The following is a 14440-nucleotide window of genomic DNA, read 5'->3' as shown; positions in this document are numbered from 1 at the left end:
AATATGAACTTTTGTGCGAACTTGCCAAGTATAAGCGTGGTGCAGATTGGGATTGTGAGTGGGGTTTTAACGAAATGTATTGCAGCAATTATGATTTGTTTTGATATTAATATTGATGATGACGATGATGATATCCTGTTATCCCTCATTAGGGACATAGGGCTCTCAGAAGGGACTTCCATTCTTCGCGGTCCAGCGCGGCCTCCTCCAGCTCCGCCCAGCCGAGGCCATATTAATATTAGGCTATTAAAAAGGATTTAAAAATTTCTTAACGAAAGCATACTTCTTCAGGTGTACAATAGACCTGTCCCGCCTAGAACGCGAGAAGACTCACAGCATGTGGCAAGACCTAGAAGACGGAAACGGGCAGATCTTCTTACTTCTTACCATCAGCGGGACCACGCAGAGTGAGACCATCACCGACCTCACCAGTTACAAGGAGAACCCGAGGGATATTGAGATTATTGAGAAGAGATACGTAAGTATCATTAGTAAAGGCCCCTTACCCCTAGTAGGAATATCGTACATTGCCCCACATATTCATAGGAATATGATAGGAATAGCTCTATCATACTTTAATTTTGTGTCCCTCCCCCTCGCTGAGTCATTGACTACCGGCATCAATGCACGGTCAATGTACGGAATTCCTTTCCTTGTTCGTTCCTTTTTTCCAGTGAACAACGCTGTTATTATTCATTTTATTTACGGAAAATATTTACATCTAAACAACCACAATGGGAACTAATCATTATAGGTAATTATAAAACATTTAACAGATTCTTAGCAACTTTACTTGTGGATGGCCTCAGCTCACACTTAAGAATAAAGTTTTGACGTAGGTAAATACCTCTCTTTTCTGTGTTTAACCAACACTAGTTGGTTTTTACTGAATGCATGCTACCCGTAATAGGTACCTATATTTATTAGATAATTATGAGCTATTTCGAATTTTTGAATGAATTGTAGGTAGTGTAGATATATTTAACAGGTTACTGTGTAAATAACTTTTCTTTGAAGTACAATCACTATTAATCAACCATTAAAAGGATTGACAAAACCATTAAAAAGATTAATAGTCAATGATCTATGTTTTATTTTCATTGATGGTGAAATAAACGGCTATTCATCACGTTTTCTTTTTATCGGATGATGCCAAAGCGGCTATTTTAGTACCGGTGTCAATATTACCTGGTCAAGGTCTAGGTTGGTTTATTTACTAGCCTCGTTTTATGACAATCTGTCCCTGTACCTACCGGCAATAATGCAAGATAACCGAACTACAAGCTAAAGAAACTTCTTGTAATGTTTTCTTCAACATTTTGACTTCATGAACTAAGTACCTACTTCTCGATGTCACATCGGTAATAAATGTGACTATACGTAGCGGCGATAAGACGGAATGCATTACTCGCCACAATGTAAATAAACAACCGTGTAATTGTTTCATTAAAACCTCGATACACGTTACTTAACCAGCATGCGGAGCCGAATGGCATTTCTCCGACGCGAAACGAAAACGAAACGCCGCGAAAGGTGGTCTGGCTCTGTCACGCCAATACGCACGAGCGATAGAGATAGATATCTACGACCCCACAGTGTACGTACCCTCAGTGTGCGTAGCCCAATGCGCAAACGCTTCACGATTCGCTCACGATCGCACGAATCGCACGATCGCTCGAACGGTGAAGTATGTAACGGTAAGTGAAGCATGAAAGAATCTCAGAAAATATGCAAATTTAAAAACTATCACGTGTGAAAAAGTTTGTAATCAGGTAGTAGGTAAACATTTTCCCCCTCTATAAGGTCTGTTTCAAGATTTATTCGCCGAAACAAGGCGGATCTAAAACGCTACTTTTACGCTATCCTTCTTAAGCGACACTAGTTATTTAGGTACTAGCTATATATTCTTTGCTAGTGGAAAGAGCGTGACCAATGTGACCATATATGCATGATTTCCGGATCAATTTCTTAGAAGAAACCTTTTTTCCAGACATGGTATTACCTGAACGAGCAGTCGAGCGGCGTGGGCTGGCTCTGCGTAAAGGTCTACGGCGCGAAGGGCCTGGCTGCCGCAGACTTGGGGGGCAAATCCGACCCCTTCTGCGTGCTAGAACTGGGTAACTCCCGGCTACAGACTCATACGGAGTACAAAACGCTTGCGCCTAACTGGATGAAGATCTTTACTTTGTAAGTTGATTTTTAATAACAATTTTACTATTCTCTAATTCTATAACTCTTCTGAGTTTTGATTCTGCTAGTAATAAGCTAGAGCTGATTTCTTTCATATTTAGCAAAATTTCTAGCTACTGAATTAGAATGCAATTGAGAGTAAGCAATTGAGTTAAGTATCGAAAAATGTTGTGAATACTGAATGCAGATTATACCACTTTTGCACCGTTCTCATATCAATAGTTTAGCATAAAACGTCCCTGTAAAGAGATTCACTCCAACTTTAAATCCTATCAAACATCTTCTGGGACTTCAAATTGACTCCAAAATACCTTTCCAGCACAGTGAAGGACATAAGCTCAATCCTGGAGCTAACGGTCTACGATGAAGACCACGACCACAAAGTGGAGTTCCTTGGCAAACTGGCGGTGCCTCTCCTCAGCATCAGGAATGGAGAGAAGCGGTGGTACGCGCTCAAGGATAAGAAGATGAGGACGAGAGCAAAGGGGAATTATCCGCAGATACTGCTGGAGATGACTGTGATATGGAACCAGGTGGGTAGCTATAAGTAAAGAAGTGTAGAAAGTATTAGCAGTTCCTGGGCAAACTAGTGGTGCTTTTCTTAGCATCAGGAATGGGCAAAAGCGGTAGTACGCCCTTAAGGATAAGAAGATGAAGACGAGGGCAAAGATACTTAGGTACTGTTAGAGATGACTGTGGTATGGAACCAAGTGGGTGTCTTTAAGTAGAAGTGCAAAAAGAAGCAGTAGGTGTTCTAAATTGGTAATGCCACTCTGCTTAGTATCAGTAATAAGAGACTCAGTGGTACGTCCTGAAGGATTAAGAAGATGAAAATCTGTTTTATAAGTGATATATTCTGACAAACCCAGCCCACTTTAGCAGTAAAATAAAGCCCTAATTCAAAATTTCTATGAGGGGTGAATTATCTCTGCGTCTATTTAATCACAAAATGGTATATATATTTCTGGATACACTAATTTCCTTCTATCCATCCATCAGAAAAGGGAACTTATTCACGTTATATTGTTGCAGCTGAAAGCTGCAATCCGAGTGATAAACCCGAAGGAACCAAAGTACATGCACCAAGAAGCCAAGTTCAAGCGACAGCTGTTCATCCGCAATGTCATGCGGCTGAAGGCCATCATCATGTGGTTTATAGAGATTGGGAAGATTTTACAGTGAGTACCTACTTGTCATAAGTTCTCAAATTTGACTGACTTTGCTCGTAAGAACTGCCACTGAAAAGGTTCCCATCTTATTTGACCAATGATCACCATGGTCTTCCTTGCGTTACCCCAGCATTCTGACTCAAGGGAGCCTGGGGTCAGGTGGGGATTAAGATTGGGTATATATCCCTGATTTTTAAAGAACAGTTAGAACGACCAGGTAAATAGTTTTTCTCTGGGATGCCTAATTTAAAACTGCTTCATTTGCTTTGTCGTCCGTACCGTACCGGATTTTTTAGAAATCGAAAGAGCTTTTTTTTTAATATCATATCCAGACTGAATCATCAATTAATCATACTTGTGTAGGAACAAGTAGGTACGCGGCACGTAAGTTTAGCGCTGAGTGATATATGGAGCGGATAGCTGCGCATGGGGACGCATAACCTTCGCCCCTTAATGTGAGATCTGCGGTTTCAACTTCTGCGCAATAACGGTCAGCGTTAAACTTACGTGCCCCTACTATTTATGCATACGTAAAATGCCAGTATTGTTAAATCCCTACAACCATTCCAGAGACTGTTTTGAATGGGAGTCCCGCGTGCGTTCGTTCTTCGGGCTCCTAGTGTGGTTAGCCTTCTGCTACTACTACGAGATGTGGATGCTGCCCTTCCTCATCCTAGTCTTCTTGACTAGGAACTGGCTCATCTACAGGCTCACTGGTAAGCTTTTTCTAAGTACATTGCCTTGTTCAGGCTTTCCAGAGACAGACTTCGATTGGGAGTCTCACGAGCGCTCATTCTACGATTTTCGATCTATTACGAGGTGTCCCATTCTTCTGCTTCTACTTCTAGTATGGCTGCTTTGAGGTGTAAATAAATAAATAATAAATAAATAAATATTTTTATATTAAAGGAAAAAATGGAAAAATTTACGCTTCCGGCGGGACTTGAACCCGCACCATTTTTGCAATCCGTGCAATGCTCTTACCAATTGAACTACGGAAGCCACGCCGGACTTCGCAAATCTCTCCATGCCTTTCCTTTTGTACACACGTCTTGGGGTGACGTCTAGCGCCATCTACCGACAGACTATTACATCTTGTAACGGCACTGGAGTCTCAAGTTATATTGAGAATTCACCAGTAACAATGTGCTAACCCATACTAAATTAATTTTTTATTAAGCAGAAACGTCTGCTAACGATTCTATACATTTTTATATTAAAGGAAAAAAATGGAAAAATTTACGCTTCCGGCGGGACTTGAACCCGCACCATTTTTGCAATCCGTGCAATGCTCTTACCAATTGAGCTACGAATCGAATTGAGGAAAGGCATGGAGAGATTTGCGAAGTCCGGCGTGGCTTCCGTAGCTCAATTGGTAAGAGCATTGCACGGATTGCAAAAATGGTGCGGGTTCAAGTCCCGCCGGAAGCGTAAATTTTTCCATTTTTTCCTTTAATATAAAAATGTTTAGAATCGTTAGCAGACGTTTCTGCTTAATAAAAAATTAATTTAAATAAATAAATGTTGGGGGACACCTTAAATAGATCAGCCAAGCCCTAAACTAAGCAAAGCTTGTACTACGATGGGTGCTAAGTGAAGGGGCAGCCCTTTCTCATTCTGGTCTTTATGTCTCATGTATTACAAGCTAAGGAAATTATAACTTTTATGCCCAAGCTTTTTTTTCTTACACGATTCGTGCTAAATAAAAATAAATATGGTAGGTATATTGCCCATCATGGGTTCATTTTCAAAATGAGATGTCCATGGATTGATCTGAGAAAATATTGGGTTGGGGAAAAAATAATTTCGGTTGTTTCTAATAGATGGTGTTACTAGTCCTATGTCTCTAGTAATGATTATTCGGTGATGTCATACTATAGCATGTTTAGAAGTTACGAGTCTATGGAACATTCTAGAGTGCGAATTAGCGTCATTTGTTTACTCATTAAAAAATATTGCGAATTGATCATGGAGACTCCAGAAGGCCACTTTCGTCACATTTTGCTTTTTTATTTCCGGAAAGGAAAAACTGCAGCCCAGGCTCATCGGAAACTGTGCAGTGTTTATGGTGATGACTGTTTAAGTGAACGACAGTGTCAGAATTGGTTTTCTCGATTTCGTTCCGGAAACTTCGATCTTAAAGATGAACCTCGCCCTGGTCGGCCAACCGTTGAAAAAGTCGATCAAATTCTTAATGAAATCGAGGTAGACAGACATATTTCATCTCGTGACATTGCTGTTAAACTAAACGTCGACCATAAAACAGTCTTGAACCATTTACACAAGCTTGGATACCAAAAGAAACTCGATACTTGGGTTCCGCATGAATTAACATTGAAAAATTTAATGGACCGAGTTTCCATTTGTGAATCCCTGTTGAAACGAAACAAAATCGAGCCATTTTTGAAACAAATGATTACGGGCGATGAAAAGTGGATCATGTATGACAACAATGTGCGAAAGAGATCGTGGTTAAAGCCCGGAGAAACTTCACAAACAGTAGCGAAGCCCATCTTGACGCGAAGGAAGGTGATGTTGAGTGTTTGGTGGGATTGGAAGGGTATTGTTTATCATGAGCTGCTCGAATCTGGCCAAACCATTAATTCGACTATCTATTGTCAACAGTTAATGCGATTGAAGCAGGCGATGGAAAAAAATCGGCCAGAATTGATCAACCGAAAAGGCGTTATCTTCCATCATGACAATGCTAGACCGCACATATCTTTAGTGACTCGTCAAAAGCTGAAAGAGTTTTTGACTCTGAGACTTTGACTTTGAGAGGACTATCATTTGTTCCGGTCTCTGCAAAATTCTCTTAATGGTGTAAATCTGGTTTCAAAAGAGGCTTGTGAAAATCACTTGGTTCAGTTTTTCGCCCAAAAATCTCAGAAATTCTACAGTGACGGAATTATGGTTTTACCAGAAAAGTGGCAAAAGGTCATTGATCAAAACGGCGCATATATCATTGATTAATGTTGAAAATTTATATTAATAAAATTAACTTGGACTAACATAATGAAACCGAAATTATTTTTTCCCCAATACAATAAATATAGGTTTTAGAAAAAATATTTGCCACCTTTTTACATAACAATAATGACCTAACCAATTGGACTAATATTTTGGGATTTTATCGTTGTTTTATACTTTTTTGGTTATTGGTAAATTAACCAGTAATAAGTTAAAATAAAACTTCAGTAAGCCTAGCACATGATTGCCGCGAGAGTATGTCGCCGCGAGATAGATCACATGTCTTCTTCTAATTGTAATAATGACATAAGGACAGGTAGTCTATCTCGTGGCGACAAATTCTCGCGGCAATGATGTGCTAGGCCTACAGGGGGATGGTACTTCCTACACTAACAGTACTATGGGTATAATTATAGTTTATGCATATCGTGTATTTTAAAAGTTAATGTTAAAAGTGTATCGTAACTACCTAATATACATATTATTATAAGTATATCATTAAATTCAGTTATACCTACTCGTAGATTTGTTTCGGTTCATACTTATGGTTGTTTGGTTTTCGTAATTTTTGTATTTTCATTTTAGATACAAACTCGGCAATGAGTTATATTTATTTTGTGACTTTATTATTTAGTTTTTTTTTACTTTTATTTTTAGTTGAATACGAAGACACCCGAATATTTCAAGCGTTTAAGCCGTATTTGCCAAGAATAAGTAAGTTCTGTGTAAAAATTGACAAAAATTAAGGTTCTTGGGCTTAAATAAAATAAAACCCTTTGACCGCAAACGTCTACAAACACGCACGTTTACAGTTCTAGTTCCTTTTCTAACTTACAGTTTTTTTATTATGTCGCGTTATGGTAAGTCGTGATGTTCAAAGGGTTTAGGTTATATATTTTGCTGAATTGTTTCAAGGTGGCAGGTGTGTGCTTTACTCTAACCATGCAATACCTACTTATGCTTAACTGAATTAATTTAATTGTATATAAATTAATCTGCTTTCGTACCCATCAACCCAAAACTAATGTTTCTTTCACAAAATGACCAAAAGGGCACTAATTAATAACCAATTCAGGCACCTACTTAATATTGAAAATACACCTAGATTTACTTAGAAAATAAAATACTTTTTCTCCATACCAGGGGGCAATCCACTGTTACAACCGGTGGACGATGAAGACCTGCTGGCCGAAGAAGATGACGAGGAAGAAGTGGATAAGGTAATATTCTTACATTAATCAATCAATCAATCAATCAATCGTTCGTAATTATTATATACATTAAGTAACTACTACAACAGTTTTTACAAATCCTGTTCAGAGTTCCTCACTTCGCTCAATTCAGATTCCAAATGTAAAAAGGCCAGCTAAGTATGCTTTACTATCAAATTACAATTAAGTACATTATTTAGGTATTGATCTGAAAGAGACGAAAGACTCTACAATGTTGCCACTTTTTAATTTCTACTAGGTATTTTTTAAGTTAGCTAACACAAAGTAATGTTACTTTTTACAGGAGGAGAAGAAATCTCTAAAAGAGAGGCTGCAAGCTATTCAGGAGGTGACGCAAACGGTGCAGAATGCTATCGGCTACGTCGCCTCATTAGGAGAGGCTGTTAAAAAGTAAGCTCATTTACCAACTATTGTACCCTTTGTGAAGGTATACTTTGAACTTATGCCGTTCAACTGAGTTGTGCCTTCACACCCAGTCCCCATACAAGTTGCTGGCTCTGATGTATGGGTCTTTATGTTACTTCACTATTATTTAAATCTTATCCAGCCGATTATTACCTGCCGTTAAAAGCGTTATCGATTAGAATCTTAGCCATTTTGTTTTTTATGAATTGACTTGACAATACTAAAAATGCCAGAAGATCGATCTAGGTAAATTAGGCAAGTGAAATTTTTTGCTGGTTACTGGTTGGCGTCTTGAAAGTGGTTCCAACAACGCGGTCAATGACAAATTTATTCTGACAGAATCTTTTTAATTCCAGTTTAGCGAACTTCACGGTGCCATATCTTAGTTACATCGCGATCATCATGCTCTTTGGGGCCATGGTGGTTCTGTATATGATACCGCTGCGATACCTGCTCATGGCATGGGGTAAGCGCGTTTGTCTATCATATTTGATTTTTAACCGTTTCAATTCAACGCCCAAGACGGGTTTTGACGCCCACAGTTACAAAGTCATCTTCTTCTTTGTGTTACCCCGGCTTGTAGCTCAGCTTTTATTCAAGAATTGGCGAAAGCACTAGTTTTTACGAACTGACCTTCCAACCCAGACTATTAGACCTTCCAATCCAGAAGGTACAATAGGCTTTATTTAGCTTAGTATGGTATCTTCGCGATGTTTTCGTGCGACTGGCAAATATCAAAATGATAATTCGTACCATAGGTTGGTATTTGGTAATAAGTTCTGATAGAAGTACTGTATGAGCCAGGGCGGGATTTGATACCGCGAACTCCCGAGTTGTTATCACTATTAAGTATAGTTGTTGCGCTTCTTAGTTTAATCTAAAAATATTATTTCTTTCCTTAGGCATAAATAAATTCACGCGCAAAATACTCCGGCCACACACTATACCGAACAACGAAGTCTTGGATCTGCTCTCGAGGGTCCCGGACGATGAGATTTTGGTAAGTTTACCGAAATACCTACTTTAAGAGTCTTCTTCAAATATCAGCCTACACATAACCTATTGATCCCACGCATACTTCATCTGAAACAGGATCCTTCGCAAAGATACATTACCTATTATGTTCGAGATGGGCGTGGCGTGAACGCCAAACGCTGGAGCATGAGCGTTGCGTGGACGCGACTCTGAATAAATACTGGTGTACCTTTGAAAACTACACTAAGAACATTACATGTGCCTATAACATTTGAAGAGTTCCCTCGATTTCTCCAGGATCCCATCATCAGACCCCGACTTGGTGCCAATGGGACCATCTCGGGGTTAAACCCGTACGATCAAAAAAAAAATTTTGAAAATCGGTCCACAATTCTCGGAGATATCGAGTAACATACATACAAAAAAATAATAAAAAAAAAAAACATTCAGTCGAATTGAGAACCTCCTCCTTTTTTGAAGTCGGTTAAAAATGGCACTTAACCTTATTTTCTCTTCCAGTTGGACTGCCGCGAGTTGAAACCCCACTCTTCCACCGAGCACCGCCGTGATGCTCGCAAGAAGCACAAGGCATCATAACGCGGCAGCTTGCGCCGTCGGCTCGCCGGCTATGTCGCCAAGTTGAGGGTTAAACTGTAGGTAGTACTTGCCACGGATTATGCATGTATAGGACTAACAAAGTGGTGAAAAATATATTCTAAAATTCGACAGTATAGTTTGAGATGACATGAAGAGTTATAAAGTTAACTCTTTGAACGCCAATCGTCGAATGGATCCTCTTCATTCTTGGTATTGACATTCTGGTCCATAAATCATTAGTCCTGGAGTGTTGCTGTTCTTACAGTTTTAGCAGCGTTACAGCCCAGCCACGACATTGGTCTAAGCGCGACAGCGGTGAGCGGCAGCCATACGTGCGAATGAAAAGTCCCATCGTTGTGTCTCGCTCCAATATATGGCCGCCGCTCACCGCTGTCGCGCTTAGACCACTGTCGTGGCTGAGCCGTTATGGCGTTAATTTTGCGTTGACTTGACGCGGCGTTTATGGCGTTCAAAACGTTACAAAATTACATTTTGAAGAATTACTTACCTCGCCAAATTATGTACCCCATGAGATATGGTATGAATAAATAATGTGTTCAATGTCCCTTTTTAAGTGTATCCACACTATCCACAGTACAATATTATTTTGAACTACCGTTCATATACTTATAGTGATCATGCGAATTCAGTTTTTTTCATACGTCGGTTCTTGCCCCATTAAAAATGCGTGTATAAAGCATTGAGGTAATTAATAAACTAGCACAAAAATCTAATAATAACGATTTTAATAGTGGTACATCCAATTATAGCCCTAGTTTTACCTGAAAACAGATTTGTTAATCATTTAAAAAAGTATTTTAAGAATCTCAAGACCTCGAATATATTCCATGCAATATAAATATTAATAATTTATATGTGATTTGTAAAGTTTGTATTTAATTAAATAGGTGCATAAATTTGTATAAATTTACCCAAAAGTCGTCCACATAGATAGGTAAATAAATCATCTCCAATCCAACAAAATAATTATCCAACAAAAAAACCTCTTGTCAAATTTATCAGTTTTATCACTTATCAACTCGTTCGAATGAAATAAGTACCTACTTACTTATTTAACTTTTTAAATGCATGAAACCCGTTTTTCAGTACAGATGGTGTTTTTTTTTACGCACTAGTGCGAGAAGTGGGTCATTTCTTGTCAGGTTGAAACTTCGGAGGGCCATCTGTACTGAAAAACGTCGTACGATACACGTGCGAAAAAAAAATCGTATCGATTTAAAACACTCCCTTCGGTCGTTTTTAGGGTTCCGTAGTCAACTAGGAACCCTTATAGTTTCGCCATGTCTGTCTGTCCGTCCGTCCGTCCGTCCATCCGCGGATAATCTCAGTGACCGTTAGCACTAGAAAACTGAAATTTGGTACCAATATGTATATCAATCACGCCGACAAAGTGGTAAAATAAAAAGTGAAAAAAAATGTTTTGTTGTACCTCCCCTACATGTAAAGTGGGGACTGATTTTTTTTATTCCAACCCCAACGTGTGATATATTGTTGGATAGGTATTTAAAAATGAATAAGGGTTTACTAAAATCGTTTTTTGATAATATTAATATTTTCGGAAATAATCGCTCCTAAAGGAAAAAAAAGTGTGTCCCCCCCCTCTAACTTTTGAACCATATGTTTAAAAAATATGAAAAAAATCACAAAAGTAGAACTTTATAAAGACTTTCTAGGAAAATTGTTTTCAACTTGATAGGTTTAGTAGTTTTTGAGAAAAATACGGAAAACTACGGAACCCTACACTGAGCGTGGCTCGACACGCTCTTGGCCGGTTTTTTTTTAATTTATCGCCACTCGTTTCGAACTTCCTGTTTTTCGCACTTGTATCGTAATGTACTGCTTCGCACCACGTCGTTTATGTAATGCGCAAAACGCTAAATAAAACGTAATATAGAAGTTAATAAAGTTCATTGTCAAGTATCAACCTGGCTATGATGATCTATCATAAATTATAACCTATGCTGATTGGTGGCTTATATTGGGTTGGCACAAAAGTAATGAGACACTTGGTTTACGTTTTATATTTTTTATTTCCTTTATTTATCTTTTTTCTTATGCTAGGTTTTTTACAATATGAGTATAAAAGTAAAATAAAAAAACACTTACAAAACAATATAAAAACATATAAACATATTATAAAAAACCTAACCTAGGGTGCCGCCAGCAGCGGGGCAGGGCCCAAGCTGCCGGTGGTTAGGGCTGCAGAGAGAGGAACCGTCGAACTATCCGCGCTGTGTCCAAGATCACCGCCTTCTGCATCTGGCCCTTGATCCAGTCACCTAGCGAGAGTCTCTTAAGATGTTGGTCGAGACTCTTCGCTATGAGACCGTTCGCTGAAACGACTATCGGAATTCGGAACAATGATCGTTGATTCAACATCCCACATGGCGGTTATCTCGTGAGCCAAGTCTAGGTACTTACTGGACTTGTCCTTCTCGGCTTTCACGAGATTCTCATCATGGGGAATGGTGATGTCAACGAGCACTGCCCGGCGTTGCAGTCGATCTATTATCACAATGTCAGGCTTATTGGCTACAATAGTCCTGTCAGTGATAATAGATCGATCCCAATAGAGCGTGGCACGACCATTTTCGAGAACTGGCACCAATATTACCAATGACGCTGTTAATTATAACAGTTTATGCTGTTTCCCCCCTAGAATTTGCCCAACTGTTGCCACGTGTTTAGGTCTCTCAGGAGGAAAATGGAAAACTAGTGTGATTACACTAATTACTTTTATATTTCGACTATATTATTGCCACTAGTCAGTAGTAGAGATGATGTGCGAGTGCCTAAAACTAAATTCCTATTTAAGTTGACGCGCGCAGGAGGGCAGGCGGATTTGCCTTTATACTTTTGACAGGCGCTACATACTTCAACGGCACGGCCGGGCTCACAACTTTAAATTCCGTCATAACTTTTTTCTGGTACGCCAAAAAAATTTGAAAAAAATATATTGACAGGTACCAAATAGGTAGTAAATATTGACTAAGATATCAATTAGTAGTGTTGTCTAGAACTATGTAAACCAAAAATGGTCCAGACATCCTGACGTCAGAACGTCTGGCCACTTTATTCGCTCGATTTTTCGATATCAGTGGAGGTACCAAATATATGTACTCAGGTACCAAATAGTATCAAATAGGTACTAAATTTTAGTATGTACTAAACATCAAATATCTGTAGTGGTCCAGGGGTCCTGACGCTCACTAAGAAAGGAAATGTATAGAGTTTTGTAGAGTGTGTCATTACTTTTGTGCCAACCCAATATTAAACTAAAATCCATGAATTGTCATTTTCGAATTAAAAAAAAAACTACCAAAAATGGCTGAATGATTTGATGATATCAACAATAATACCAGTGTAACATTAACTTTTCTACTACAAAAAAAATGTTTCAAATAAATATCTATTTCGATATTCGAGTTTGAATTTAGGTACAGTCTAAAGAGTAGAAATTGACTGTTGTATTATTTTTGGAATTTGATTACGGTTTCTTGTTTGTCGCCATTTTTAGTGGAAGAGAAAAAAAAGGAAACTACCTAAATTTGCGGTTCTACCTACTCTTACGGACGTTTTATTTACCAATAAGGTTTTCATTCTCATTAAAGCACCAACAAATTATACCCATGTTTTAGTTAAATGTGTTATAATTTGGATTTGCGTCCTCACCACATTACTTGAGCCTATAGTCTGACACCAGACAAAATATCGTCTCGACCAGACCATCGCACATTGCCAGGGGCAAAAGTCCATTTCTTCCAAAGTTTTCCATTTAGATTTATACGAAATTAATTTTAAGATTGATTTTGTACCTATTTTAAATATTGTTAAACTTTAAATGATATTTTTATTCGCTAAATAAATTAGTGAGATTGCATTTAAACTAAAAGCATTAAAGTAATTAAATTAAGTATGTATAGATAGGGGTTTTAATAAAAATTACACAAATTTTGTATCAAATGTTATATATATGTATTAGACATTTTGTTAAGTTACTGTTGAAAATTTAAACAAATAGTTGTCGGCCCAAAAGAATTAATAATGTATAGATGTGTTGTATGTACATATACCTATAAAAATGATTAAGAGTACCTAGATTTGTTTATAATACTTATATAGATTTTGAAGAAACGTTATCAGATCATCATTCTATAAAAAATACATGATGTAGGTAGATGTGATTATATGTCGAAGCGAAAACATTTTTTTACCAACGAACATTTCTGAAAAAGTAATTTGGAAGCAATAAAAAACAAAAGTTTGGTACTGTGCTGTGTATCTACGGAGTGGCCAGCCATTGTTGTCATTATAAAAGGTGCTGTAAAATAAATTATTTATAAATCATATTTATAAATTGAATGGATAATCAATTTACCGCGCCATTTTTGTGGCAGCAATGATTGGCCAAGCAAGACTAAGCTTGTATAAATGTAAAAATTTTAACATACTTGATATTTTTGAACTATTATGTCCAGAGCCCGTAACTTTCATGCCGATGACATCAATTTGAAGTCACGCTGCATATAGGATGATTGAAATAGTTTTATTGTAATAATTAATCAATTTAACATCTACAAATGACTTCAGAAGTAAGCTATTTATACGAGGAATAATTAATACCTACTTGATACGTGAAACGAAAAGGAAACAATTTGTTTTATTTTTATAATTTATTGAAAATATCTGGGCAACCGAGCTTCGCTCGGTTCTGTTTCGTATCCTTGACATGTGTCGCCATCTAGTTCAAAAATGAATAGTACCTACATCGAGCGAAAGAATTCTCAGCCTTAACAACACAACTACTCCACACGAGATGGCGCGCATTTCGCCACAAAAACTCAAATAGTGTATTTTTCTATTCGTTTTAGCCTTGACCTG

General features: G+C 38.0%; 1 protein-coding gene across 5 annotated transcripts in view; it reads left to right on the top strand.

Moving 5' to 3' along the window:
- The window catches only part of LOC125234586 (multiple C2 and transmembrane domain-containing protein), a 45641-nt gene extending 35542 nt beyond the window's left edge, over positions 1-10099 (top strand). For 4 of the 5 annotated variants that reach the window (XM_048140885.1, XM_048140912.1, XM_048140903.1 and 1 more), the window contains 11 exons: positions 292-478; positions 1991-2187; positions 2510-2723; positions 3223-3368; positions 3930-4075; positions 6987-7043; positions 7473-7549; positions 7845-7951; positions 8323-8432; positions 8869-8966; positions 9461-10099. In XM_048140885.1, coding sequence (XP_047996842.1) covers positions 292-478; positions 1991-2187; positions 2510-2723; positions 3223-3368; positions 3930-4075; positions 6987-7043; positions 7473-7549; positions 7845-7951; positions 8323-8432; positions 8869-8966; positions 9461-9538 — 1417 coding nt within the window. In that variant the 3' untranslated portion in view covers positions 9539-10099. The remainder of the gene's footprint in view (positions 1-291; positions 479-1990; positions 2188-2509; positions 2724-3222; positions 3369-3929; positions 4076-6986; positions 7044-7472; positions 7550-7844; positions 7952-8322; positions 8433-8868; positions 8967-9460) is intronic. The other variant, XM_048140920.1, reaches the window with a different exon arrangement.
- The last annotated feature ends 4341 nt before the right edge of the window (positions 10100-14440 follow it).

This window comes from Leguminivora glycinivorella, chromosome 2 (genome assembly GCF_023078275.1).
Source record: "Leguminivora glycinivorella isolate SPB_JAAS2020 chromosome 2, LegGlyc_1.1, whole genome shotgun sequence".
In the NCBI taxonomy this organism is placed as follows: domain Eukaryota; kingdom Metazoa; phylum Arthropoda; class Insecta; order Lepidoptera; family Tortricidae; genus Leguminivora; species Leguminivora glycinivorella.
The sequence above is the reverse complement of the archived record's forward strand: the minus strand, read 5'-3'. Positions and strand labels throughout refer to the sequence as shown.